The sequence below is a fragment of the Girardinichthys multiradiatus genome, chromosome 10 (genome assembly GCF_021462225.1).
Source record: "Girardinichthys multiradiatus isolate DD_20200921_A chromosome 10, DD_fGirMul_XY1, whole genome shotgun sequence".
NCBI lineage: Eukaryota > Metazoa > Chordata > Actinopteri > Cyprinodontiformes > Goodeidae > Girardinichthys > Girardinichthys multiradiatus.
The window spans coordinates 14,459,709-14,487,571 of record NC_061803.1 but is presented as its reverse complement, the minus strand read 5'-3'; the positions used below and the strand labels follow the sequence as shown (position 1 = coordinate 14,487,571).

Here is a 27,863-nt window from a genome sequence, read left to right as displayed (position 1 = left end):
AAAAAATGGACCGGACTTCCCTCCCCTGCTCAGCGTCCTCCCTGCTTCAGCACACAAACACAGGCCCATCAGCCGCACCACGCTTACTGCTGCAATTGTTTTCATGCAACTTAATTGGGTCATTCTGCATTGTTGCATTAAAGAGGTAACAAACAATGGAATTAGTGCTAAATAGATGTGTTTTACTAATAGTTCTGTTTGCAGATGTGCTAAAATGTGCATAAAGAAAAAACAATATATACATATATACATATATATGTAAAAACTATAAGATCACTGTGGATCCATAAGTAAAAAATATTCGCCTGCTTGAAATTCAGCATGGAACCAAAGTCCTCAAGTAAAAACATTGATTCTATTTTACATTTAACCTCTTTTGTAATTGTAAAACTGCTTTAACAAAAAAAAACTGTCAAACCTTATAGCCTCACACTAAAAATTAGGACAGCTAAGGAAATTCATTCACACCAACTTACCTCTTTGCTGACATTCAATGCCTTGCAGAAATATTCATACCCCTTGAACTTTTTTCACATTGCAACCACAAACCTAAATGCAAGATTTTATGTCATGTACCAACACAAAGTACTGAATAATTGTGAAGTTAATGGAAACGCTACACGTTTTCACAATATTTTACAAATAAAATCCAAAAAGTGATTTATGCATTCAGCCCCCATTTTATACATCTGTTTATACTCGTTTTATTTTTTTGTGACTTTGTTTAAATATTTACATGCTGTTATTTAGATTGCACATAAGGTAATGTGCAGGTGTCTGACAAAGATTGTAATTCTTTACTCTGAAAACCCAAAATAAAGTCCAGTGTAACCAACTGCCTTTTAGAAGTCATCTCATTAAAAAATAGCCCTATACAGTCCCTCACCTGAAAAACTGAGACCTTGCGAGGGGAGTAATCAGAGAAGCAGCCAAGAGGTCTATGTTAACTCAGGAGAAGCTGCAGAGATTTATAGCTCAGGTGGATAATACCTCAACAGGATAAATGCCTGGACAACTAGTCATGAAGATAGATTTTTAAAAAACAAGTATTTTTAAACCTATATACAAAATGCAAATGTGTGAAGAAAACATAACATGCTTTTCCTCAGCAGGAACAGGGAAGTTGGCCAGAGTTAATAGGAACATGAAAACCTGTTAGAGGCCGCAAAAGACCTGGGGCGGAGCTTCACTTTAAAATACGAAAACAACCCTCAATGTACAGCCAGAACCAGAAAGATTTAGTTTAGGTTAAAACATATTCATGATTAAAAATGGCCCAGTCAAAGTCCACACCTAAATGCAATAGGTCATCAATTCCAAAATGTGAAAAGACTGATGTTCACGCACACTATCCATCTAAACCAGCTAAGTTTGAGATATTTTTCAAAGTAGAATGGGTAATAATTTCAGTTGCTGCATGTGTAAAGCACATAAAGACTCATGGGGTCTGAATTCATATGCAAACATCAGCTTCCAGATTTTTATTTGTGAAATCTTCCCAAGATTCATTCTTTTGTGCGATTTGTCAAATTAAACCCCAATAAAATGGCTGTAATGTGACAAAAAGTAAAACATTTCAAGGGGTATGAATATGTTTTTGGCATGGCACAGTTAAGCCACTGACCAAAACAAGACACAAACCAGCAAAGCCTAAAACACGGATTATAAACGTCAAGTCAAATAACATGACTACAAATTAAACTTTTAAACTTGTTTTTTTAATAGAAATTATGTTCATGTTTTACATAACTTTGTAGTTATAAATCGTAATAAAGAAAGACCATTAACACAGTTAGCATCTCAGATATTCAGTAGCTCAGATCTAACAGTTGAGCCTGGAGCTACTGAGTACAATGTTAAGCTCATCTGTATGCTTTATAGGTGTTTACTGCTCAGTAAATGTGAACGGAGCTTCAACAGCAGCGCGTTAAGTGGTGTTCATTCGTCTCCATGTACCTATATGCTAGTGAGGAACGTCAGAGGAAAAATAAAGACACTCTTTCTAGTGCAGAGAATTTATACAAACCTGCTGTGAATTCTCTCCAAACGAAGCACATATAGGCTATTCAGGGTTAGAGTGATGTCATAATATCTATTTTGTTTTTCTTATTTCCCCATCAGATCCTTCTTCCCTGACTTCCGTTTTCTCCTGAGACCTCGCACAGTGGGGGGAGTCGACTCTAAACACAGAGTCCCCAAACATGGATATTTAAAGCACAAAACTCCTGCTCAGTCTCAGGGGGAATTTTTTTTTTTTTAACGCCCTGGAATGCGCTCTGCAAGATCTTCCCTCTTGCTTTGTCCTTAAGACTATCAGCACTGTTTATTGTACCACCTGGTGATAAACTTCCAGTCCTGTAATTAGCTTCCCCCCCCGGAGGAGGAAAAAGCAGCTCAGCTCAGTTCCTCTCAATCTGCTCGATGTCGAGCTCTCCGCCGAGCTGATACATGTCCCTTGTCATGCTGCACAGCCCCACCCACAAGGTCTCGCCGTCCTTCCCGCCGGCCGTTCCCGCTTTTGTGTCGTCGCCACGGCCCCCGGAGTTCCACTCGGCGTCAGACGACTCGTTCCCGTTGAACTCCAAGCCATCCTCGTTTTCAGACAAGTCATCGGTGTCGGACCTGAGAGATTGAGCCACCGGGGCTGACTTTAATGGGTCGTCACTTGTAATACCAGGGCAGCTAAGGCTGTGGAAATTCCGAAGTTTCTGCAGAGAAAGATTTGTTTTTGATCAGTAAAAACAGGTAGAGAAATATAAATCATAAAGTGACCAATATTTTGTTGAAACTGGTTACTTCCCAGACAAATTAGGTATTATTTGCCAAGAAAATCTGATACTTGCCTTCTTTTAGGACACATTAAACAGTCCCTTAACAAAAGGATATACAGTCTGTGCTGTTTTTTTTTTTTTTTTATCTAAAGAACTCTCTAAGGATAACCCCTCAGATAAGTCATCATCATGATTTAAATCATATCCAAAGGGGACATCAACAATGTGATGAAACTGATAACTTTAAATCTTTAAGAAAATTGAAAATGGAGTTCCACAGGGGACCATTTTTGGTCCCATTCTTTTTAGTTTGTGTATTAATGATCTTCCAGATGCATGTCCTCAAATTAGCCTTCACATGTTATCACAGAGTTGTCAATGTTGCTGGTAAAACCTGTAACACTGTTGCAGAAAAGCTACATTCAAGGCCTCGTGCGAAACTACAAATACTGAGAAAACGAAGAGTATTTGTTATTCAGTTTTCTGTTGTTGTAGAATAAGATATTTTCATGTCTTATAGTCAGACTGCCCAGTCTCAAACCCAACCAGTCAACAAACAAATATGTGGATTACATTTATAACGGCATCAAAAACTCCTGTTTAAAAAACAAATAAAATCACTGACACTTTCTACAAAAATATGAATTCATGAGTTTTGCAAATTTCACTGTTATTTATTTTTTAAAGTTTCTGTTTCAATGTTTAAATGAACATGTGTCATTACTTCTGAGATTATGTGAGGAAATTATAGAACCATAACACTACCAGAGCTAGTTTAAGCAGAAATTTTAAAATCCCTTCAGTGAAACATCCTTAGCTAAGATAGCATTCTGTGTGGAAATCATTACCTGCTCATTTAAAATCGTTATAAAAACATTATCAATAACATATCTTCATAAAAAAGAATCTATTAACCAGTCTAGTTTTAAAAACTTTTTCTGTTATGCGTTTTTGAAGGTGTCCCTGATCAGATTTTGTTGTGACCAAATCATTTTGTAAATGAGATTTTTTGATTTTAGCTTCAGCATTAGCTTTATTAATGTGTAGCCTTTTTATTCACATCTAATAAGTGTTTTTTAATCTTTTTAATAGAAAAGTCCAATTAGGCACTAGTTCAGCCAATATTTTGACGGGTAGAAGGTCCGTGCAAAAGTATGTTTGCCATGCTTAATCAAATAAACATAATTGAATGAATAAATAGGACACCAATATGGCTATTGTTTAAAGATTTTGTACACAAATTTGTAAGTAATACATAAAAAAAAGACCTAGAGCATATAATTCAGCTCACATTTCAAACTGTTGGAGACTACAAAGCTGTGGTCTGTTTTTCGAGTACCCAGGCAGCAAGTGGCCATACATCATGTTGGCCTTTTGACTCCTCTGCGCACTTAGATCTGGGAAAACCTAGAAACTTCTTCAGGCGAATACACATGTGCCAACGCTGCTGCGGGCTTGCCCCGTGACAGCTGTGCGTACCGGAATGAGAAGCTTTTACAACAGAGGCTTATCCAATCTGTACGGCTAATATGGAGAAGGAAGGACAGCTGCCTCATGCCTCGCCAGTGGGACAAGAGAGAATAGAGCCTCTGTGAATACACCCATCATTTTTGTGCTTATGTAACCTTTAAATGGAATGAGACCGTTAACAGTGCAGCATGTAACCAAGTTTAAGAAGTGTGGATGCAGCTAAACAATAGCTTAGGTTGATTCAGGTGGAAAAGCTAAAATTTCAAGATTCAAATGAACCAAAAGGTTCTGATTGAGAAAAGTTGATTTATGCTTCATGTTAACTTGTGCACACCATCAGTAGTTGGTCTTTAGATGTTTCTATAGACAATTTAAATATATCATCCATTTTTCAAAAACCATCCCCCTTACATACGTGTCTAGGGTGAGCGGCTGTTCAGATGAACAAACTAATAGATGGACAAGATGAAATAAGGAAAAGCCCAGTGAATGACAAAGGTGTGTCTAAACCTTTTAGTGGTATTGTAGGAATGGACATGCATATAAATGATTAACAAACTGATTGATAGATAAATAGATGTTGAACAGATAGAAACTAATGGATGCACAAACAGTTGACTGGATGGATGGGAGAAATTGCTGGACAGATGGATGGACAAAATGATCAATGAATGGACGAATGGCTGGACAGATACAGATGGATGGAACATTTAGATTGTTTTCCCAGACTTTTCCAGAGTGCTTAGAAACCGAGCCTTTTCCTCACATTACGTCACCGCTACATTTTGTGATTGACTTACTTTTGGACAAACGTTTAAGAGAAAAGAAAATGTAAACAAAAAGTAAAATGTTAAAACTTTCAAACTACTTTCATCTGGCCCTTCTACCTGCTTCAGAAACTCAAGAGTTGACCGGTTTTAATAATCATGTTTTTAAGAACTCAGGATTTTTAAACTACCTAGAACCTAATAAGTCCATAAATACAAGTACAGAAGAAGTCCAATATCATTGTTGCACAGACTGCAAGACAAGAAAACAGAGGGAAATCCAGTATGTAGCAATACAACCCAAGGTTCAACTGCTCATTTCTGATTTATTTGCATCCATTCTTTTTACAGTATTAACCTAAAACTGGTTAATGAACTAGTTTAGATCGTATAAAAGCACAAAATGTAAATAACCAGGTATAGGTAAAACCAGGGGAGCTAAAGCTAAAGTTATTATCCATAACTTTCTAAACAGCAGTGAGAAAGCTTTGAGTCGCTGTACAGGTCCTTCTCAAAATATTAGCATATTGTGATAAAGTTCATTATTTTCCATAATGTCATGATGAAAATTTAACATTCATATATTTTAGATTCATTGCACACTAACTGAAATATTTCAGGTCTTTTATTGTCTTAATACGGATGATTTTGGCATACAGCTCATGAAAACCCAAAATTCCTATCTCACAGAATTAGCATATCATTAAAAGGGTCTCTAAAATAGCTATGAACCTAATCATCTGAATCAACGAGTTAACTCTAAACACCTGCAAAAGATTCCTGAGGCCTTTAAAACTCCCAGCCGGGTTCATCACTCAAAACCCCAATCATGGGTAAGACTGCCGACCTGACTGCTGTCCAGAAGGCCACTATTGACACCCTCAAGCAAGAGGGTAAGACACAGAAAGAAATTTCTGAACGAATAGGCTGTTCCCAGAGTGCTGTATCAAGGCACCTCATTGGGAAGTCTGTGGGAAGGAAAAAGTGTGGCAGAAAACGCTGCACAACGAGAAGAGGTGACCGGACCCTGAGGAAGATTGTGGAGAAGGGCCGATTCCAGACCTTGGGGGACCTGCGGAAGCAGTGGACTGAGTCTGGAGTAGAAACATCCAGAGCCACCGTGCACAGGCGTGTGCAGGAAATGGGCTACAGGTGCCGCATTCCCCAGGTCAAGCCACTTTTGAACCAGAAACAGCGGCTGAAGCGCCTGACCTGGGCTACAGAGAAGCAGCACTGGACTGTTGCTCAGTGGTCCAAAGTACTTTTTTCGGATGAAAGCAAATTCTGCATGTCATTCGGAAATCAAGGTGCCAGAGTCTGGAGGAAGACTGGGGAGAAGGAAATGCCAAAATGCCAGAAGTCCAGTGTCAAGTACCCACAGTCAGTGATGGTCTGGGGTTCCGTGTCAGCTGCTGGTGTTGGTCCACTGTGTTTTATCAAGGGCAGGGTCAATGCAGCTAGCTATCAGGAGATTTTGGAGCACTTCATGCTTCCATCTGCTGAAAAGCTTTATGGAGATGAAGATTTCATTTTTCAGCACAACCTGGCACCTGCTCACAGTGCCAAAACCACTGGTAAATGGTTTACTGACGATGGTATCACTGTGCTCAATTGGCCTGCCAACTCTCCTGACTTGAACCCCATAGAGAATCTGTGGGATATTGTGAAGAGAACGTTGAGAGACTCAAGACCCAACACTCTGGATGAGCTAAAGGCCGCTATCGAAGCATCCTGGGCCTCCATAAGACCTCAGCAGTGCCACAGACTGATTGCCTCCATGCCACGCCACATTGAAGCAGTCATTTCTGCAAAAGGATTCCCGACCAAGTATTGAGTGCATAACTGTACATGATTATTTGAAGGTTGACATTTTTTGTATTAAAAACACTTTTCTTTTATTGGTCGGATGAAATATGCTAATTTTGTGAGATAGGAATTTTGGGTTTTCATGAGCTGTATGCCAAAATCATCCGTATTAAGACAATAAAAGACCTGAAATATTTCAGTTAGTGTGCAATGAATCTAAAATATATGAATGTTAAATTTTCATCATGACATTATGGAAAATAATGAACTTTATCACAATATGCTAATATTTTGAGAAGGACCTGTAGATCAAAGGGGAACTTTGCTGTTTTTCTTGGCTCTGGTAAAGCAGGGACATATTTCAGCACCGGGCCAAATATTACATTGCTGCATTAGCACTTCTGGCCCTGAACATGGGACAGAACCGATAAGGGCACAAGGAGGAGTCTGGAAGGGACCAGAACAACATCGGTATGAACAAAACAAAATGCTTCTATGACAGTACTACATTAATGATGATCCAAGTTACAGTACCCCCTGCAATACTGACCTCAACTCTACATCACCCAGAAAGATTAGATCAATACAGTGCTTCGCAAAATGTTCAAACCCCTTTTGTCACTTTACAATCAAAAACTTAAAATGTATTTTATCAGGATTTCATGTGACAGATCAAAACAAAATATTAGATCCTTTTAAAACTGAAGGAAAAGTACTACATGGTTTAAAATTTTCTTTTACAAATATTAATCATTTGTTTTTAGCCCCCCTGAATTGATACTTTGTAGAACCACCTTTTGCTGCAAGTATACCTGCAAGTCTTTTGGGGTGTGTCTCAACAAGCTTTGGACATTTAGAGACTCAAATATTTGCTCACTTTTTTTTTCTCTTTAAAATGAGGTCAAACTCAGTCAGTAAGTTTTTGGACATTCAGGTTGATTAGTGGCAATAGGCTTCTACAACATTTCACAAACGGGCCAGAAAGTTCAATGTTGGTTTTATTTGACCAGAACCCTACATCAGGGATGCACTGATATGAACATTTTGAGCCGACATAGATATCAGATATAATATCACTTTCGATAACATAAAGACAAAAAAAAAAAAAAAACACCCCCCAACTGCTCCACTTTCCGACATTTCTAAGTGAGGCTCAGCCCCACAGCAGGCGATTTGTTTCTCCTCAGGAAAGTTACACCGCCAACGTGTCTGGATGACAGTACGCTTCAGAGACACACATTCAGCAACACTGCAGGCGATCTTTGAATAGTAAGGTGACTTTGAATCCTGATAAGGGTAGAAGAAAAACTCCTACAGCTGGGTGGTGAGTAAGTTCAGAGACTTCTCACCCCTTTGAAAAGAGAAACTAGTATTTTCGTTTCTAAAATACAAACAATTCTTAGTTTTTTCTTCCTGTGTTGATAGACAATGCCCTTCCTACCAGAATGATAGAACCGTTCATAAACAGCGGAGAAGATCCACAGCTAAAAGCCCTGTGAAAATATTGCTGGTTGCCTCTCCTGGGGTTGTTTATCTCTACATTAACCTTGCCTCCGTTTGAAGCTCCTGTGGCGTCTGCTTGCTGCGTCACAACAGTGACACTTAACTGCAAGTTACTGTCTCCAAAAGGCCGAGACCTGCTCCGTGTTTATGATCCTCTGTAAAACTTCACTCCGTTTGAGGGCAGAAAGTTGTAATGCCTGCGTGGATATACAAATTATTTAAGTACAAATAGAAGAAAGGTGTCCTGGATTGGGTAAACTAGAGTTGTTCATAAGGTCTTGAGAATTGATTGGAACTGGCAGTAACATTGTGATTATCCCAGAATTATTCAAATTTTTGAATTTCAACTCCTAGCTCCAATACCCTGTCTGCTGACTGGAAGAAGAAGCCGCCAAACACCAACGAAGAAGTATGTGCGAAACCATGAACAGACTGCAGCAGCGATCGAAAGTGTGGTTTAACTTAAAAGAAATGACCAGTCGGCTCAGTGCAGCACTTGCAATAAGACTATTATCATGCAAAGAAGTGTGCCAGATTAACATGATTAAACACCTCCAGATTCACGGTGTAGAAGTCTTTGACACGTTGCACCAGCCTTCCTCCGCAGCCTTTCCTCCTGTTCTGACGCACAGCTTAGCATTGCACGGTGATTGGGGTCAGGTAAGTAAAACAATAAAATACATCCTATACCAACAATGAGGCAGCTGTTTTTTTTTTTTTTTTTTTAATAGACAAGTGACCTGAAATTGCAAATGTTAGCCAGCCAGTTGACCAAACTCTGTGAATCTATAGCATTTATGTTCAAGTTCATAGTTAATATTTGTATAATGGTTTAAAATAGCTCTGTGAGAAATTCATAGAAAAGAATTAAAGTTCATAAAGAAGTTCAGACTATTTCATCCAGAAAGAACCCTAGGTAGCACTAAAGCTAGCTCATTTAAACCACGTAAACTTTTTTGACCCTGCCTCTTAAAAGAATCGAAATGGAAAATCACCAAGAACCAAAATCAAAACCAGGAATCGGAATTGTTCAAATACAAACGATGCCTAACCCTAGCGTACACACACCATCTTCTAGGGCTCTGCTTTGACCCAGCTGTCCTTTCCCAGGTAATAAATACAACACTACACATTTCTATTCCTTTCATGTGAATATAAATCCACACCCGCACAATGGAATGTGACTCTCAAAAGGCCTGCATGAATGAATGAATGACTGCCTTGAAAAACAATGCAGGCCGACACACACTTAGGAGATGTGTTGAGGAAGAATGCCTTGACCTTTACTGAAGCTGTTTATTATTGGCATGCTGCTGGACCAGTCTCTTTGATCCATGTTTGGATCGCAAAACATTGTGTTCATCCAGTAAATGTCTGTGGAATTTGCACTTGACAAATACTAGAGACTCTGGTCAAATTTACTACCATAAACCTCAATGTGTTTTATTGAGATTCCTTGTGATAGAGCATGATTGAAAAGTGGAAGGAAAAAAAAAAAAATGCTGCATTGTTTCCCAAATCTTTTATGAATAAAAGTAAATATTAACCCCCATGTCTTCCGATACCCCTAAATAAAATCTAGAGCAGCCAGTTGCCTTCAGAATTCACCTAATTAAAAATGTCTGTGTGACATTTAATTTCTGCACAATTTCAATGGTTCAGTGAAGGCCTCAGAGGTTTGCATTAGAAAACAAACAGCATCATGAAGACCAAGAAACACAGCAGACAGGTCAGGGATACGATTATAGAGAAGCTTAAAGTAGGGTTGGGTAGTAAAACAACATCCCAAGCTGTGACCATCTCTCAGAGCGCTGTGTAATTCATCCTCTGAAGATGGAAAGAATATGGCACAACTGCAAGCCTCCCAAGTCATGGTCAACCACCTATTTTAACAATCAAGTCAAGGACAGCATTAACCAGAGAAACAACAGGCCTTTGGTAACTCTGGAGGAGCTCCAGAGATCCACAGCTCAGTTAGGAGAATCTTATAACAAGACAACTATTAGTTGTGCACTCCACCAATCTGGGCTCTTTGGAGGAGCTGCAATGTGCTCTGGTCGGGTGAGACCGGAGCACCTATTCCCACAAGAGCCGTTCTTACTGAACTGAAGAAGACTTTTGGATGATAAGCAAAATGTCTTCAGGAAACATGAGAAGAAGTTCAGTTGCTTTGTTGCTGCTTGTAGCGTGACAAAAAGTAAAAAAAAGAAAGTTTAGATGGTATGAATACTTTAGAAAAGCCTTGTTTGGTAAATTCCAGCTGGAATTCACATCCAGCATTACTTAAGATTGCTAATGGCCTCTGGTATAATGTCAGATCTGGGCAAACCATCAAAACTCGTATTATTGAGATCAAGTGCAGCCTTTGATGTAGTCGATCACAGCATTTCACTCAGGCTCTTTGATAGGCCTCTCTGGAACTGTTTTGAAGAGGTTCAAAACTTCTTTAACATACAAGCATGAGAAGCTCAACATATAAAATTATAAACTTCGTTTCACAAAGCTCAGTTTTAAGTCAGTTATAGGTTCCACGTTGTCATGGATGGCACACAACTTTCTTCTGCTCAATCAAGATGAATCAAAAGGGAAGCATCATTCTGTAATTATGGCCCTCGCCAGTGAAAATGGCTTCCTTAAAAGACCGGAGAGAAGGAGACTACTGATGTTTCTTTAAGCAATCTTAAAATTTCTAGTTAAAATGTTTTGGTCATTTTAGTAATTATAATTTATTCCTATACTGAATCTCATCTTATGTTCATTGTATCTGCAGTTTAATTGTAGTTTTAATTTGACTTTAATCGATTTAAATAACTGTGTTTACTGTCAATTTATTGATTAATTAACTTTTATACCGATTGTCTGAATTCAAAGTAGGTTTTAGTTTCATTTGACTTTTTCTTTCCTTTATTTGTGATCCTACCATCTTCGACAAGATTTTAGAATCCTCTTGAGGAATTTCTTACACATATTTTCCAACTTTATGATCCGTTTTCCAAACACCAACCTGAGTCATCTTTGCCAGATCCAGGGAAGGCCTCTGTTTGTGACTGTCTGCTGGCCTCCTGCGTTTCACACCAATCTTTTTGTCATTTAAGACACACGGCTGCGAGCGACTTCGGGCAAGGCCACCTTCTCCACCACGGCGCTCGAGTTCTGGAGTGGAGTCAGGAGAGCTCGCTGGTGAAGATTCTCGAGCCTCAGGGAGGCAGATTTGTTCATGAGAGAGGTAAAGGGGCTGGGCAGATGGCTCGGAGGAGGGAGTGAGGCCAGAGAAGGCGGAAGGCCTCGATGGGAGCTGGGAGAAGCAGGGCGGCTCCATGGGATTAGAGCGGGCAGGCAGGCTGAAGCTGGAGCTGCGCTGCATGGCCGGTAAGCCGAGCTGTGAGTTTCCGAGGCGTTGAACGCTCCCTCCGCTGTAGCACCTCCTCTTCTCTATTGATGTCCACACCCGGGAGCCTTGAGGGCGCCAGGTGGAGCGGCAGCTGCCAAGCTCGTCGGAGCAAGACAGGGACCGGCACTGGCGCTTGCAGGGGGGAGCTGTGGAGTGTGAGGCCTCCGTCAGACTGAGGTCCTGCAGCAAGCTGGAGATGGTGCTGGAAGTGGAGCCGATTTCCCAGCCCCAGTGGGCAGAAGTTCGGTGCACCTCAGGCAGGACGTCCCACAGGCTCTCCAGGCTGGTTCCAACAGGCCGCTGCTGCAAGGCACAGCTGGTCCCCACCCCATGCCATCGGCTCGTCTCTGTAACAAACAGAGCAGAAACCCCCTTTTCAAAGTGGTCAAAAGTTGCTGTAAAAAAAAAAAAAAAGACATATTGACATTTAACTAGCTAATAGAATGCTACTACACTTTTCATTCTCTTAAATAAAAAGAAATTATGGGGAAAAGGAAGTAAACTACAGTTTGAAAGCTACAGCTAACGTGTCTGACAGAGTGGCTACCGGAGCAGATAGCTACCAACTAAATAATATTCTGAGCTATGAGCAAATTTACTTGAACACTACTATTAAATTTAGTGGATTTGTTCTGTATTTTTGCTTAAATCTACGTAATATAATCAGAAACAGTAGTAATCATAATGCTATTGTGCACATCTCTAGCAGCAGTAGGAAGAATTGTTGCTTTTCTCTTGTAAATGAATTGGATTCCAAACTGTGGTTGGTATCGTTGCTCAAGGTACTCATACACTGAGAATCCCATACAGCCTGGTAGGAACTTTGACTAAAAGCCTGTTTTGTTGTTTGGTTTAATTTGCAGTGGCTCACAAATGAATCTCTTGTGGTTCTTTTTGCAGGAGTTTGCTCAATCAGGATCACTTGCTTTAAATCGTAATGGAAAATTGACAATATGCAGTACAATTCAGGCCCTCGAGCCATGATGGCCGCATCACTATTGATAAAAACCCCATGCTTAGTTGATATTGATTGTTTTGTTCAATAGTGACAGGAGCGTCGTGGCTTGAGGGCTAAATTTCTTACTCCACAGAGTCAATTTTCCACTAGGATTTCAAAGAATCTACATTATTATCCTGAGAGACCAAACTTGTTTTTTATACAAAGACTAAACCAAAATTAGAAAATAAACCCTTTGACTTCATCTTAATCACATGGATGGAGATTTTCTTTTTTTAATTTTCCACACCATATGCGTTTTTAATGAGTAGAAATATTTCTGAACAGCATAAATTCGGGAAGGACCAATCAGGCTGTTCCCGGCCAATACCGATTAAGGGTTTTCAGCAAAGTCTGACCTGCTGAATGCGATCTTGACTGATTTTGGTCAGGAGAAAACAGGTTCTTTGATAGAGCCAGCAGTTTTCAATCAAAAAAGAAACTCAAGAATTTTATTAAAAGAACTGTAAACTGCAGGAACGGTTAAAGGCACATTTTAGCAGCTATTTGAAATAACCTTTTAGAATCCCCGGTGTACCTTGATGCCACTAAGTGACTCTTGTAGATTTTACAATTAAAAGACTTAAGAGGCATCAAACTACTGCTTAAGTCAGACCGTTGGCCCTCGTTTCCATATTCTGTATTCATAGTGCTCGCCGCTTTGTGTTATGGGCACTAAAAATAAACCCGGCCCTAACCCTCCGGCAGTGCTTTAGTGTCCCTGTCTGTGTGGCAGCTGACTGGAAAAAGGAAGGCAGCTCAATGTCCAGCTGGCTCAATATGCTGGAGTCGGTGTCAATATATACCTCACAAACAAGTACCCACCCAACTGATTTTTGTCTTTCTTTTGTTTTGAGTAAAGTTAATCATCTGAGGTGGTGAGTCAGCAGCTCAACTTAGCAGCAATCTTCCACTCCTAGCATGCAGAGGGTTTGGTCCTCACTCAAGATAAACAACAATGATAATCAAAATGAAAAGCTAAAACAAGGCTTGCAGGTACTATCGTTCTCTCTCTGCAAGGACTGTACGCGGTTGAGCTGCATCCTGCTAAGCAACATGAATATACACTTTTCTTTACCCTGTGAGGATTAGAGAAAACCTACAATAATTTTAAACTTGTTTTTAGAAATTATAAAAGTAGTTTGATGTATGATCATTCCACCCTGTTAAAGAGCTCAGATAAACCTTCAGAAGCCAAAAAATTCAAAATCACGACACACGTTTATGATTAATGTGTGTAAACTTCTGACCACAACTGCATATTGACCAAGTGAGATGAGAAAAGCTTACCCATGAGTCCACAAGAAAAAAGTGCCGCTCCCTGGCTCATTGTCTGCGCCTGGAGGAGTTATAAATCAGAAAAAAATCTGTCAGCTTTTTAGAAACACCCTTGAAATAAAAGGAATGTGTGATTATAGTGGCAACAGTTAATAAGTTAAATAAAAGTAAAGATGTTTTGCATTTATTGTCTGTACTGTGCAACTCGAGTGGTGAATGAAAGTTCGGCCACAGAGTAAGATGACTTCATTTCATGAGACTCGAGGCAATCTAAGTCCACATAAGTGGGGGAATTTTCTTTCTATGCTGGTGGAGCTTCAAGTTGCAAGGATGCATAACAAAAAAATTAGTCAGAGTTGGTCAGCCTTGTTTAACAAAAATACTCCACAGTCATTCCAAGAGAAATCCTGGTTAATGCCATCAGCTATTATGATGCAATGATCTGCAATTGTAACATAAATATCCTCCAATTATGATTGTAAAACATCCACATTGTTTCTCTGATGTCATGTCCTTTGAGTCACTCAGGCGGCAACTTAATAATTCTGCCTGAGAGTCAAGTTTCAGATTTGTTTTATGACATATAAGACATAGGGCTTATGTGGAGAGATAGGTGGCCTTAATTGAGAGCAGCGCTTTATCCTATCCTTTGAAGAACGCAGCTGAAGTCTGCCGGCCATGTCACACAAACACGAAATGACGCATTTCTCACACAAAGAAAACTTGCTTACGTAATTTGAAAACATCCACTCACCGTGCCCAAGTCCGTACGTGTTGATGTTACATCGTCGCCGCCCTTTTTATCCACTGTTTTCTTGTAAATGATCACCATCGCAACACACATCCTTGTCCACAGCCGTTCCAGTAATGGCAGTTCGGGCTGCAGACCATCTCGTCGGGCTTGGTCGGTGTTAGTCGGCTGTCATATGCCTAACACAGCGACCCTTAACTTCTCCAGGAATGTGCTTCACTCCCCGGCCAGATCCTGAGCGAGCAGAGAGATGAGAGCGGGATTAGAATTCGGTGCATTTTTGACATTCTGTCGACCATGTAAGCAGCTGATGGAGGAGAAGGGATTCCTGACTTGGACTCTCTGAAATGCATCATCAAATGGAAAGTAAACTCTTTAGATCCCCTAAAGGAATCCTCTGAAGAATCATTTTGATATCCAATACAGAGTGCTGGCAAGGTCTTCAGTTATACAATTGTATAACTGTACAATGTTGTACAAATGGGCAGATCTTTAAAAAAATTAATGAATCAAATTCCAGACTGCATAAAAACTCTGTAATAATAGTAATATTTCCTACTACAATCTCTGCACCAAATAAAAACCAAACATTTCAATACAAACATTACTAATCTGAAACTCAAAGCCCCTCTCAGACATTTATCCTTTCAGGGTGGCCTTTCATGCACAAATAAATATTTAATCCTGAAACACCCAAGCTCTCTCTCTCACACACACACATGGATTCTGTTTCTGCAGCTCCAACACGTGCATCCTGTTCAGCATCTACATATGTGGAAGATACTGGAAATTCAAGATTTTTTGAGGATGCATTCCCAGAACAAACCTCGTCTCATCTGCCGTCATGCGTTTTCACTACCACATGGCCTCCTCTACATAAAGTGGAACTCCACCTTTTTTGATACGTGCAAGTTTCCATAAAAGTGTCCCACTCTGGAGCCCACAGAGGAGTTGTGTAATTGACTCCTCAGGGGCTGGCCAGGAATAGCTGACCTTGCAGTTATCAAAACAACCCTCCTCGTATTATCGTTTCTCCACGATTACACTAAAACTGCTGATTGAGCCCCCTCAGATGTAAATCTATATAATGGCTGCAGGGGATCTCACTACCACGGGGATCAGTTACACGCGAGGCCACGTCAGGTAGAGCAATCATGGAACAAAGAGGACACGAGATGGTCGTATGAAGCCCTGAAGGTCACTGCAGGAAACAAGCAAGCAAACAAAGACAGAAGAGGACAGATCAGAGACGTCTGTAGCTTTTGGGGTTGGAGTGGAGTGCAACAGCATCACAAGACCATGCAGGAGCACGCCAAAGGTGGTGTTTGCATTTGGCATATGATTTCCATTACTGACACCTATCACCTTGAGACAGCAAACGCAAAAAGGAGAGAGCTTTTGTGGAAAAGCCACTTCAAAGACATCCACTCCAATCACAGGCCTCTTTGGCTTTTTCTCGTGGCAGAAAGGAACAGAGCATCGGGCCGGATGACGTTCGTGGCCATCAACTACAGAGATCTGCAAGATAGCTGCGACCACGCTGGAGAAGAGGAAACACTTGTTTATGCACCCAAATGACCCGGAGACGCACACACAGAAAGAGACATGACTTTCTCCAAACTGATGCCTCCCCAGTGCTGTCCGACATTCTTCATACTCCCACCGTAAACACCACCACAATATTCAGTTAGAGAAAATTGCAACAGTTAAATCATCATCCTGATGCTCTCGCTTTCTTCCTCCCACCACCATAAATTTGAACAGAGTACTTTAAATGGGCGAGGTTTATAACATAATTATAAACATTCCTCTGCTGCGTGACACCAGTGGAATACACAATTATAAAGGCCTAACCTAGTCCTGCTGCCTTGGAAAACCACTCAAACTTGCCTTAGGTTTTGAATAAAAATAAAAGATGTAAAATGCTGAAAAAAAAAAAAAAAAAGGAAGAGAGGGACACTTCTTTTCTTTGGACAGGCAAACATATGCAGACATATGAGAGTCACACATCATGATAGCAAGAGATCCACAGATCTGGCTTTATCTAGACTATAAAACTTTCTGGTCTGCCGAATGTGACCGATCCTTTTTTGATTTTCCCTTAAGGCTAAAACACAAGATCAAAAATGCGCCGCAGGTTTCTTTGAATGGGGTAATAATTTTGAATCTAAAAATACAAAACATTTCCATAATGCCATTTCGACAATTTACAACCTGCCAATTCTTAAATGGTAAATGGACTGAACTTATATAGCGCTTTTCCAGTCATACAGACCACTCAAAGCACTTTACACTAGAGCCACATTCACACACCGATACGCAGATCGGTAGGAAACTTGAGGTTAAGTGCCTTGCCCAGGGGCACATCGACATATGGCAGGAGGAAGCTGGAATCGAACCCACAACCTTCTGATTGCAAGACGACTACTCTTCCTACTGAGCCAGTCGCTTAACCGTTTCCAATTTCCTTTTCTAAGGTCTATGGTCTAAAACATCAATGAAACCTTCTTGATAGGTGACAAAAGTAGTAGTTTTCAATTCAAGAGAAAATTGAAAAGTAGCAATATTATTTATTTTTGTGTATCAAGGCATATGCCCCTAACTTTGATCTGATTTTAAATATATTTCAGTTTACTGATGCATTCAATAAATAGGATAACCAAAACATTTTTTCCTGTATGTTCATTTCACCAGTCAGAGCAGACTAAGGAAATATTGGCTGATTAAATAAAACCACCACAGCATCACAATACTTACACAAAGATTAAAAACAAAATTTGCACAATATTCTAACGGTTTAAAAAAAACTACATCAGTAAGGATGATGGATAGTGCTGCTTTAGTTTGCACTACACACTGCAGATCAGCTGGCTGAATACTACATTTTTCCCTCAGTTACAAGACGAGACAGGATTACACAATTCACAGACAGTCATGGCTATGAAAGAAAAGGACCAAAAGCAGGCTGGCTACCCAAGCAGGTAGCCTGACTAACAAACCAACATTAGATTGTTCTACTAATGCTATGAATGGACAGACAGAAGGACAGAGGATTTGGACAACGGGAGAGGAACTAAAGTCTGGAAGTTCGAATAGTTTCCAGTATTTTATTCTTTATGTCCGTACTTTTCCAGACTAGAAAACAATTAAACAAATAGCATAAAGTTTCCAAGCACTGCCCTATCCCCCACCGGTTGCTGCAAACTGCCATTCAGAAGGCTAATGTGGAAATATTTTCAGTAATGAAAAATACAGGAGACCATGATATGGAAACTAAAGGAGAAAGTGCAGGCTGGCTACCTGAGCAGGTAGCCCAACTAATTAACCAGCCAACATTAGCTTATTATACTAGTAATAGTAAACAGTGTTTTTTTCACTTTGAAGTAAAATAAATTTTTAAGTTTTACATTTTCTTGTTTGGTGAAACTGGTATTTTTACTCAAGGTTATAATGAGAATTTCCTGCCGAACCATGCTTAGCACTCAGTGCATTCATTACCGTGCCCAGAACTGCTATATAAACAAACTTGACTAATTGCATCTCACAAACCGCAAAATTCGGACTCAAGAATTTCTGTCCTCTAACTCTGATGTAAAACCTGAAAATCACCTCCCTTAGCGACACTCCCACAATTGGTGGGAGTCTCTATGCTTCTGGTGTTCGATAACTGTTTATCTGGGTTGAGGCAGCAGCTGCTTTGACAACTGAGAAGTCTAATCGCTGAGCAGAAAGCAGCAGAACATTTCACTCCCCATCAAATGCAAAAAAACAGACCACTACCTGACTGACAAACTGACTTCCATTACAGTTTTTGCATATGCTGGTTGCCGTCTATCCTGAAAGGCAATGACGATGCTGCCTTGGATGAGCAGATGTTACTCTGTCCTTCCTTTGTGGTCACCAGAAAATTTGCAACCGTGGCCATTTTGGTTTGTCAGAGACATCAAGCTATCATGCTGCAGAAGTGAGATACAACAAGTGAGGAAACCACAGAGCATATTGGGTCAACTCGACACTGGGGGGCTTTTTTTTTTGGCAAGTTTTCTTCAACTGCATTGTATTTCGTTTTGATTAGGATTGAACTGGTCTGTAAGTAATTGGATCAGAATCCTACTATAAGACTGAATTCCATTGGGACAAATTACAATGATACAAAAGTGAATGAGGACTTTTTTTTTATATAAATGTATATGAATTGGATCCCTTTGTCTATTAAAGTGCCTTGAGGCGACATATGCATCCCAACAGCATGCCACAACTCAAGTTTGAGCAGCTTTTCCATACATCGCCTAGACTGTAATCCCATGGGTTAGGCCATCATTACATAAGGATTTGTTAGCTTTGTGTCTGACTGAAAATTAGCGCTAATACTAATCCGTTTTATAGCACTACGACAGCTTGTGGAAACAACAGTGTTTGATATCATTATTTTAGCTTATTCAGGCTACTTACAAACCTAAATGTTTGTCACTTATATATTTAAATATTTGTTTATTTTCCCTAAAAAGATTCAACATTTATAAATAAACAAAAATCCTTAAGAAAATTATTAAGAGGTTTTGACATTCCTAAAGAAACAGCATTCAACAGTTGGAGTATTGTGACTGTCTCAACGATAATAGCATCTGCTGAGCACCTGAGATGGCCGGACTTCGAACGTTAACTGGGGAATAAACTAAATTCCTGAGGAATAGCAGGTTCCAAATTGGTGCTCACTTTTTGTGAATACAGGCACATCTCAATAAGTTAGAGCATCACCAAAATGTCTGTTTATTTCAGCAATTCAATTGAAGAAGCAAAACTGTTCACTGTTAATTTTGAAGACTATGGCTTACAGCTATTGAAAACCCAGCATTGAATTTCTATCAAAATGTTAATGTTACGTAAAACCAATAAAAAGGATGTTTAATATAGAAATGTCATAACCATGTTATGGCCTACAGTCACAGGAAAGACTGCTGACTTGACAGTTGTCCAGCAGACAGTCATTGACTCCCTCAAAAGACAGAATGTTGTATGCTAGTATATTAATGGAAAGTTGAGTAGAAGGAAAATGTTGAAAAAAAAAAAAAAAAACACCTGCCCAGCATCTAAGTTGCTCGAGATTCAGTGTGACGTAGCCACACATTCAATTATAATTTGGAGAGACATGTCATGTGCATTGTATATGTTCATAGTGTTTTATGAAGTCAAAAGGCAGTGCACCCATCTACCAGGACATTTTGGAGCATCCCATGCTTGTGCTCTAAAGCGGTCAAGAGAAAGAAGACAAACACAAAACCCAACAATACAGATGACGGAAGGTTCTTATTAAAGCAAACTGGGCTTTACTACCAGTTTCTCAGACAACTTGCCTCCATGTCATGCCACATTGATGCAGCTATTCATACAAAAAGGAGCCCCGACAATGTTTTAAGTGCATATCCTGTACAGTACACGGACATACTTTTCAGTAGGCCCAGATTTCTTTGTTAATCTTGTTTTTTTCATTGAATGCCAAGCAAGTCAGATTCTAGTCATCTTTTTCTGCCACACTTCTTCCCTCCACTCAGTTTTCCATTAACATGTTTGTGATACAGCACTCTAAAAAGGCAGCTTGTTTAGCAATGACTATTTGGATTACACTCCCTGTGGATTGTCTCTGTGACTGTCTGCTGGACAACTGCCAAGTCAGCAGTCCCATTAATTTTTAGACCAAAAAGCATTTATCTAAGAACTTTTATGTTTATCTTGTGTAATATTCTAATTGACTGAGAAACTGAATTTAGGGGTTTCGTTAGCTGTAAGCCATGATCATAAAAAAACAAAAATGTTTTTGTCAGATCACTTTTGGACCCAAATTACCTAAATAAATTAATGAATCAATTATATTCTAATTGACCGAGTATCTGTCTAGAAAAAGAAACTATAATATGATATACATTTGAAACGGCTTTTTCTCTGCAGCAGCACACTGCGCGTCACAGGGAAAACTCCAGGTTTTCGAAACCTGAAACTTCCTTTGTTGGTGTCATTATTTAACTCCCAGCGAGCAGCAGGTGGTACTTAGTACTGTCGAAGCTGACTGAATGAAAGGGACTTTATGAAACTCATTGTAAGGTGCTGGCAAGCACACAGCTGTCCAACACGTTCACAGAAATTACACCAAGTCATACGGGAGGCTTGCTCCACTTCTTTAAAGCTGCGAGTGAATAGTCAGAAATGAGCATGGCCAGGAGGCTTAAATGGCAGCTATCGAGCTCAGTCGAGGGGCTGGGGTACAGCCAAGGTCTCACAGGCATGCAGCTGCCCACTTACCATAAACACAAAGGCTCAGCATGGCTACGCATGGCCGCCAGGGAGGCCTAGGTTCTTAAAGCTGGCTCGCCGCTTAATTATCTCATACATAATCGCTTGCACTGTATACATTTGTCCAGAACAAGAGCTTTGTTGAGCTTGGTAATCAAGGCTTTGGGAAAACTTGTCCAAGTTAGTGAGGAAAGTTGTCCACTTGAATGCTAAATCTAACAAAGTATCTTAATTACACAGGGGCTTGAGTAAAACTACCAATTAATCAGTAAACTTTTAATTACATGTATAATTATGTTTTCCATGTCAAATATTTGTTTATATCATTTTGATTGATAGACATGGGAATAAATTCGCTTACTTTAGTAGAGGTTTTTAAAGTAAATGTGCAGAACATTATCTTTTTTTATGTTTTGACCTTAACATTGTTGTGGTGCTCTTACTCCCATTGGGAGTAAAGCTAGCGGATATTAGGTGGTTAATTAGTGAGGAAATCTGCTAGGGTAACCAGCTTGCAGCCACTCCCGGCCATAGTGTAGTTTAACAACAGAAAGAAAAAAAGGATAATTTCGGTTTTTGTAAGCCAGAAAAATGTTTAGGAGTCTTCTCTTTTTGATAGCCAGTTGAGCAACAGAAACAGGTGGGACGGAGGCAGCTCTGCATTACGGTATGCCCCATACTGAGAACTCTGGTGTCTTCAGCATATTTTTTGGCATTTTATTGAAAGGACTGAGCTGTAAATGCAGCAATAAATCGGCTGGAGATCAGAATTGGCTGATTTTTTTTCCTGGATCAGCTCTGATCGGTAGGTTAAAAACTGAACATTTAAGTTATTCTGTTCCCATTGAATGAATAAATAAATTAAAGCTAAGAACTTATATACAGATTAGGGCCAAATACTCCAATACATAGATGGAAATAATGTTGAATTTCCTCAATGTCTGGATTTATCTGCAATACCTCTGTCAAATTATCTGTGGTACAATTTTTTCCTGCACAATAGTTCAAAAGGGGAAATAAGTAAATGGAAAATTGGTCAAAAACCTGAATAAGAAAGAAAGAAAGAAAGAAAGATGCATTCTTTCTTTCTTTCACACCTAATTGTAGCAAAATGTGAATTAAAATATATCTTTAGATTATAACTAAATATTTTCAGTGGTAATGAAAAAGGAAAGGGAAATCCTCTGTGAGCCCTGGTGGCATGCAGTTGAGTTCAACTGTTTTTCATCCTGCAGTGAATCTTCCAGGTGGATGACTCTCAGTTTCACACGAAAAAGTGCCCTAAAAACTGAGCTGGTCCAAAAGTGACGGCACAGTCTATTAAAACCCCATTTCCAACGAAAAGGAAAACGAGTTGCCAGAGAAGCTAATGAGACAAAACCACAATGAGAACAAAATGTTGAACTTGACAAAAGCAACCAAAACCTTTACATGCAAAACAGAAATGAAACCATTTAGCTGTAAAACACTCAGTGCAGCCATGTGGGAAACTTCAGTGTTCACATTTCCCTGTTTTTGTTTATGATGCTTGCTGACAAACTGCTGAATCTGTAAGTGGCGTGTCAGCCAGCCCTGACTGCAAACTTGAAAGGTAGGTTGGCTTTCACAAAGATAAGACAACTACATTTCGCTGCAGTGGCAGTCTGTAACCAAAAGTCAAAAGGGCCATAAAATAAGGGGTCATCAGTTAGTATCCAGCTCAATTTGAAACTAATTTCAAAAAGAAACCAAACATATTGGTTTGCATCTGAAGAAAACCACACTGAGATGACTGTCCTACAAAGTCAATAAATATTAAAAAAAAAACAACAACAAAAACACATGATGCAACACACTTAATTAAGACTTATTATGAAATATTAAACCACTCATGTACATGGCATGTAAAATGACTGACAAGTTATTTCAAAACACTTATGAAGTTCACCCAACATATTTCACATTGTTTGAGTTGAATACTTATAAAATATAATAACAAAGGAGCAGACTTTATAAAATAAAAATCAGTTCAAAGAAGGGGAATTACGTGAGTGCTAAAACAGACAAAACAAAGGGACACAGCTATGGTAGTTCTCATGAGGAAAACTTGCTAAGCTAACTAACAGGAACTCTATTCATACTCCACCGAAGACGCTACACTAATAACAACCATATTTCTCACCATTTATAAGCAACATAGTTTTTAAACAATATATTACACTTTTGTGGTGTAGCTATAGATGTTATTGTAAGTTTTCTAAGCAATGTTGGTAACATTTGAACAAAATTTCCTACTCACAAGCATCACTATGTTGAGTTCCTCGGATTTCCAACAAGCCGGAGCAGCTGTTTAGTTTCTGTTAGCCATGGTAAACTTTCTTTTTGCAAAATGGAAACGAGAACAAGGCAGAAACCAAAGAGAACAGCTCACTTCAGCTGCTCTCTACAAACTACAACACTGTCCTACTACTCTAATGTCCCACAGAACTACACGCTAATGAGCTTGTGACGTCTTGCGGACTTTACCACTCATACAGGGGGAGGAGGAGGCTTCCGTTGGGTTAATTATACATTTTAATGCCCTATTTCACAGTAACCATCTATAGTATTTGCGGTATTGAAAGCTTTGGTCTTTCCTGAACCAAAGTTTAATGAACACGAATGGAAAAATTTTAATTTTTAATTATTTTTGTTGAAACATACCCCCCTCCTCCCCTTTTAACTAGTAGTCTAATCCCCCAAAAGTAATGAAAAGTAATCGCAGCTTCTGAGTAAAGCAAAAATAATGGTGGGGTTTCCATGTCTTTCAGGGATCCAGATCATTTGGCCTAGTCCAATTACAAGAATAAGCCTCCATTTGGCAAGCTTTTGAAATTAAATAGCATTTATGAACGTACATCTACACAAAACAATAAATGTGGCTGAAGTTGACAAAACTTTGACTAAGTATGGTTGTAACATTTTCAAGAGTTTTATGTCAAAAAAGTTGGACTTTTTCACTAATTCGATTTAATGAGAACGCGTCTAAAATATCAATGGCATATCTTGAATGCAGCGTTACATTCAGAAGTAAACATATTGATAAGTGATCTAGATTGATGAACAGATTAAAGTCAGCTAAATCTTTGAGAAAATTTAGAATCCCGGTTTTATATTGTGATTTCACAAATTGTGTTAAAAGGCTTTTGAACAATTTAATCAAGATTAGACTGGTACTTTTCACACTTTAATTATAGGCAAAATGTTTAGTTTTTGTAGAACCATCTTTGCAACACCCCAGTCCCTTCATAAGAAAAACATCTGCACTGTGAAACATGGTGGTGGTACCATTATGCTGTGTGGATGGTGTGTTCAGGGTGATCTGCAGTGTCAATTTTATGCCAAACATATCCTTTTCCCATGTAGACCAAATAGCTCAGTTTGATTTCCTTTTGATGGGAGCATTTTTCCCACATATTTGGTGTGTCCCCTACATGGATTATAGCAAAACTTCAAAATAAATATCTTTCAATGATTGCTTTCTACTTGCTTGTCTGTCATAAAGGCAAAATTGGTGTAGTGCACAACTAATAGATGTCCTGTGAACAGATTCTCCTACGTGAGCTGTGGATTTTTGCAGCTCCTACAGAGTTACCATGGCTCATTAATGATGGATTGACCAGTACTCTGTGAGATTTTCTATTCTTGGGATATTGCTTTAAAAACAAATCCTGCTTTAAACCTCTCCACAACTATATCTCTGACCAGCCTGCTGTGTTCATGGATTTTTATGATGCTGTTTGTCTACTATTCTCTTACAAAGCTCACAGAACGCCTAGATTTATACTGACATTAGGTGACACACAGGTGGACTCTATTTACTGACTTTTGTTTTAGTGGAATCAGAATAAAGGGGGGTGTAAACAAATGTACACCACACTGTTCCGATTTAATATTTTTATTAATTAAAAAAAACATGCATCAATTTCCTTCCACTTCAAAATATGTACTAATTTGTGTTGGTCTCGCAGAACCCTGTAACACCGAGGTTTGTGGTTATTATGTGACAGCAATGTGTAAAGGTTCAAACTGTGTGAAAACCACAGCAAAGCAAGAATAATTAACCATATTTAGCAATGCATCATTTGGCTACTGTAACATACCCTTAAAATGCTTTGTACAGTATGTTAACACATTTCCAAGGGGGCAGAATGAAGTTGCTTCACTGGGCCTTAAAGGGTGGGGAGCTTGAGGCTCACCCCTGGCAGACACCATTGTTAATCAAGGAGTAACATCTGTTGTGTTCTTCTAATCTTCTCCAGACTGCCGTGCTCTGTTTTAGACTGTCTGCTTTTTTTTACGGTAACCAAGGATTTGTCTCCTACACAACGTCAGATACCAGCCAAGATAAGTTGCTGGAAAGATGCAGTTCTTTAATAGTCACATGTTGAGGGCCAAAACTACCAGAACCAGGTAAATAAACTGTCAAATAAATATATGTGTGATATTTTAAATAAAACTTAAAGGAATCCATGAAATAAAAAAAAGTATATGTATATATATATATATATATATACTTCCAAAATTATTTAAATGATTATAAATTTATTTATTAACGTATGTATTTTCAATTGTATTTGATTTATCACATGTATGAATATAGATTTCGCCATTTATTTATAAAATTTTGCCAATTTTGGCCCTTGATATATGTCACAGCAAAATTTCTATTTTCCTAGGTTGTTCTCTAAATGAAATCTCACCGATGAATCTTTTGGAAGCAGATGAATAAATAAGGTTTGTACTTGTCGAGGACAGGATGGTAGGAAACGGCTGAGTGTGCTGTGGCTTGGAAAACCATAGGGGGCAGTATCCACCAAAAGTGTTGCAAGAAAAGACTCAAAAAGTAATCCAGACTTGCATCTTGTGACTAGTTGTAAGCCTTTATTTCTTAGTTTTTTCGTACTTTTGCTTTTGACGCTCCGGTTTTTTCACAGTGAAAAATCAACCTTATAGAGAGCCCCCTGCATAATGCTGGGTGCCATCTGTGGCTCACACAAGCCAAGGACAGATGGCTGAAGAACTCCTGTTACAGGAGCCATCGCTTCTCAACTTTAATGAACAGTTAATCCCTTCTGTCACTAACATTCCCATTTTTTAGCTATAGAAGTTAGTATTCATGCAATGTGTCAACAAAATCTGTTAAAACACTTCAACTTTCTCTAGAAGTGTGGGTTATTAGTTTCTAATTCTGATTAAACAGTGGAGAGACGACCTATTCTAGATATCTAAATGTCATTCTAACTTTACATAAAACATATTTAACTGTTTGAAAATCTGGTTCGTCCAACAAATCAGATCGATTAAAAGAAAAACACTGACACCATTTGTTAAAATTCAGAAGTGCACATACTGCCTTTTAATGTGTTGCTGAAATTTCTTTTACCCAATGGGGTCCTGTGTCTACAGTCAGCACATAAAATGAACCATGTGGCTTTCATGGCGCTCCCTTCTAAGTTTCATTGCCTTTCATCCAGCCCACTAATTATGGGATTAGTTTTACGTTTATAGCCAAGTTTAAGTGAACAGCCACATCTCAGTGGGTCTAAAGGTCCCCTCTGAGAAGATCCAAACCCAGGTCGTTGCCAAATTATGATTTAAAAATAACTCCAACATGGTGTGACTTTGTCTTACTGTTATGACTGCCTGTCAAACATCCAATTCTTCACGCCACCACTGATGCCCTCTAGTGTTGTTCTAGACAAGCCATCACTGGTCTGAATGTTTAGAAAGTTAGACTCAAACTCCTTGGAGGTGTGAATTTAATTATTTAAAAAAAATTAGCTCAGATAATTGTGATGTGAATTGTATTCAGCCTCCATCAGTCTGATACCCCTAAATAATATCCAGTGAAATCAGTTGCCTCCAGAAGTAACCTATATGGAAAATAGAGTCCAGTTGTGTATCACTTAATCTCAGTGTAAATCAAGCTGTTCTGTGAAGGCCTATAATGTTTGCTAGAGTATGGGGAACAAAGAAAACCACAAAGACTGAGGAACACAGCAGATAAGTCGGGGATAAAATTGGGAAGAAATTCAAAGCAGAGTTAAGTTATAAAACATCCCCCAGACTTGAAACATCTCACAGTGCAATGTTCAATCTATTATCTGCAAGTGGAAAGACATGGAGAGCATTCATCAGAAAGGTAGCAGAGAGGCCCATGGTAACTCTGGAGGTGCTGCAGAGATCCACAGCTCAGGTGGGAGTAAATGTTGACAGGACAATAAGTCTTGCACTCCACAAATCTGGCCTCTGTGGAAGAGTTGAGATGGGCACTGTTAAAGGAAGGACAGTTTACCAAAAACCAAGTTGGAGACACAACAAATGTGTAAGAAATGCCCAGGTCTGATGAGACCAACATTTTTGGCCAGCATGCAAAAGCTATTGTGTGGAAGAAAACTATCACTGCACATCAGCATCCTCATTATGCACGTGTTGTCTTCTATGGGGACAGGGAAGCTGGTAGGAGTTGATGGTAAAATGGATGGAGGAAAATATTAGGCAATCCTGAAACAAAACCTCTTAGAGGGTGCAAAAGGCCTGAGAATATTTATGCAGAGGGTGGCACAATTGAATGGTTTAGTTTAAAGCATAATTCATATGTTAGAATGGTCCAGTCAAAGACCAGACCTCAATACAATCGTGAACGTGTGGCAAAATCTGAAAATCTTACAGATGCTCTCCATCCAATCAGGTTGAATTAGAGCTATTCTGTAAAGAAGAATGGTTGAGAAATACTCCAGCTGTAACTGCAGAGAAACAGTTTTACAGAGTGCTGAATAAAAATGCATGCCACACTTTTAAAAACTACATAAATTCCCAC

At 39.2% G+C, this 27,863-nt stretch overlaps 1 protein-coding gene across 2 annotated transcripts; it reads right to left on the bottom strand.

Moving 5' to 3' along the window:
* Nucleotides 1-1,696: 1,696 nt before the first annotated feature.
* fam53b (family with sequence similarity 53 member B) lies at nucleotides 1,697-23,481 on the bottom strand. 2 transcript variants are annotated; one of them, XM_047377983.1, is made up of 5 exons: nucleotides 23,301-23,481; nucleotides 14,738-14,968; nucleotides 13,996-14,044; nucleotides 11,322-12,103; nucleotides 1,697-2,708 (listed from the first exon to the last, which is right to left on the bottom strand). In XM_047377983.1, the coding sequence occupies exons 2-5, from the start codon at nucleotides 14,825-14,827 to the stop codon at nucleotides 2,400-2,402; spliced, it is 1,230 nt and encodes a 409-aa protein (XP_047233939.1). In that variant the 5' UTR covers nucleotides 14,828-14,968; nucleotides 23,301-23,481; the 3' UTR covers nucleotides 1,697-2,399. The 2 variants fall into 2 exon arrangements, with proteins under 2 accessions (XP_047233939.1, XP_047233940.1); XM_047377984.1 differs by having other exon boundaries at nucleotides 11,322-12,055; nucleotides 23,301-23,478.
* Nucleotides 23,482-27,863: the final 4,382 nt, after the last annotated feature.